At 44.4% G+C, this 1,399-nt stretch overlaps 1 protein-coding gene across 1 annotated transcript; it reads left to right on the forward strand.

Moving 5' to 3' along the window:
- Window positions 1-322: 322 nt before the first annotated feature.
- On the forward strand, window positions 323-685 carry LOC309822535 (N-alpha-acetyltransferase 38, NatC auxiliary subunit-like; the record flags this gene model as incomplete). The annotated part of the gene is made up of 1 exon (XM_082654391.1): window positions 323-685. One exon carries the CDS (start codon window positions 323-325, stop codon window positions 683-685), a length of 363 nt encoding a protein of 120 aa, XP_082510517.1.
- Between the last annotated feature and the right edge of the window lie 714 nt (window positions 686-1,399).

Genomic DNA, 1,399 nt, shown 5'->3' on the forward strand with positions numbered 1-1,399 from the left:
ATCAGTAACTGTTCATTCAAATCCCTTTGCTAAAGAGTAAAGAAGTATCCAGGGGACTGGTAAATCTTGATTTGCTTCATTAAGTCTGCTGAAAACAAAACAAAACTTGATAAAGGCATCTTATGACGATCTGGCTATCATTATTATTCTCATCCAACACAACTAATCTGATACAGTGAAAGGAACATTAATAGAATTGTTTTTAAATTTAAGAAAAAGATAATGATAACGCTCGCAAGATCTCAGACCACCGGACCCGGAAGGTTCTTAGGAAGTTGAAGGGCCTGGAGGAGGCCCGGGAACAAATGGCCGCTGCTGGATCATGCTGCTACGAGAGGAGAATAGCTGTTGCAGCCGGCGTCAAAGCAGCTCCAGCGCAGGGGACCCAGATGGGGAGCGCGAGGACTCGCTGGCTACGCGCGCTAGGCAGCAGCTGGAGGCGCTGCTCAACAAGACCACGCGCATTCGCATGCCAGATGGGCGGACACTGGTCGGTTGCTTCCTCTTCACCAACCGTGACTGCAGTGTTATCCTGGGCTCGGCGCAGGAGTTCCTCAAGCCGTTGAATTCCTTCTCTGCCGGGGAACCTCGTGTGCTGAGCCTGGCCATGGTACCTGGACACCACATCCACATCGTTTCTATCGAGGTGCAGAGAGAGAGCCTGGCGGGGCCTCCCTATCTCTGAACATGATCGCGCATGCCTTTCAGACTTCATTAAATCTGTAACCGAAAAAAAAAAAGAAAAAGATAATGATAAATATCAATGTTGGCAGCAGAAAACCTATGTTTTGGCTGTAAGATATAAAGGGAAAAAAGTTATTCCTTGCCGACGGTCTTCATTTATGTATTTAAACACTGAATTTCTTGCATAGATCCATTTCTTCCTGATGGGAATATTGATAATAGCTTTTGCAACAACCACAGCACAGAGTGCCATAGAAATCCTTGCGTCACTCCAATCTCTGCCTCTGTCATCACATGGCCTTCTTTCTTCTGAGCGTGTTTGTATGTCTCCAAATCTCCCTTTCTTTTAAGAACACTGGTCATTGCATTTAGGGCTCGCCCTAATCTAGGATGGCCTCATCTTAACTTGACTACATCTGCAAAGACCCTATTTCCAAGTAAGGGCACATCTGCAGGTACCAGGGATTAGGATTTGAGCATATCTTTTTAGAGAATGCAATTCAACCAATTAAAAATAGGTTAAATGCATATTTAAATTCTCTAAACCTGGAAGGCAGGAACAGATGAGGGAAATGGTTTTCAGAGCAGTAGCTATCAATTCAATTTTTAAATGTAAATCCTGAGGTTGCAGGGAAGGAAATCTCTCTGTATGATTATGCAGAGCAAGAACAGACGTGCAATCCCATGAATGCTGACATTCTACATATAAGAAAGG

The sequence above is a fragment of the Grampus griseus genome (assembly GCF_964374135.1).
Source record: "Grampus griseus genome assembly, chromosome: 5".
Taxonomy (NCBI): Eukaryota; Metazoa; Chordata; class Mammalia; order Artiodactyla; family Delphinidae; genus Grampus; species Grampus griseus.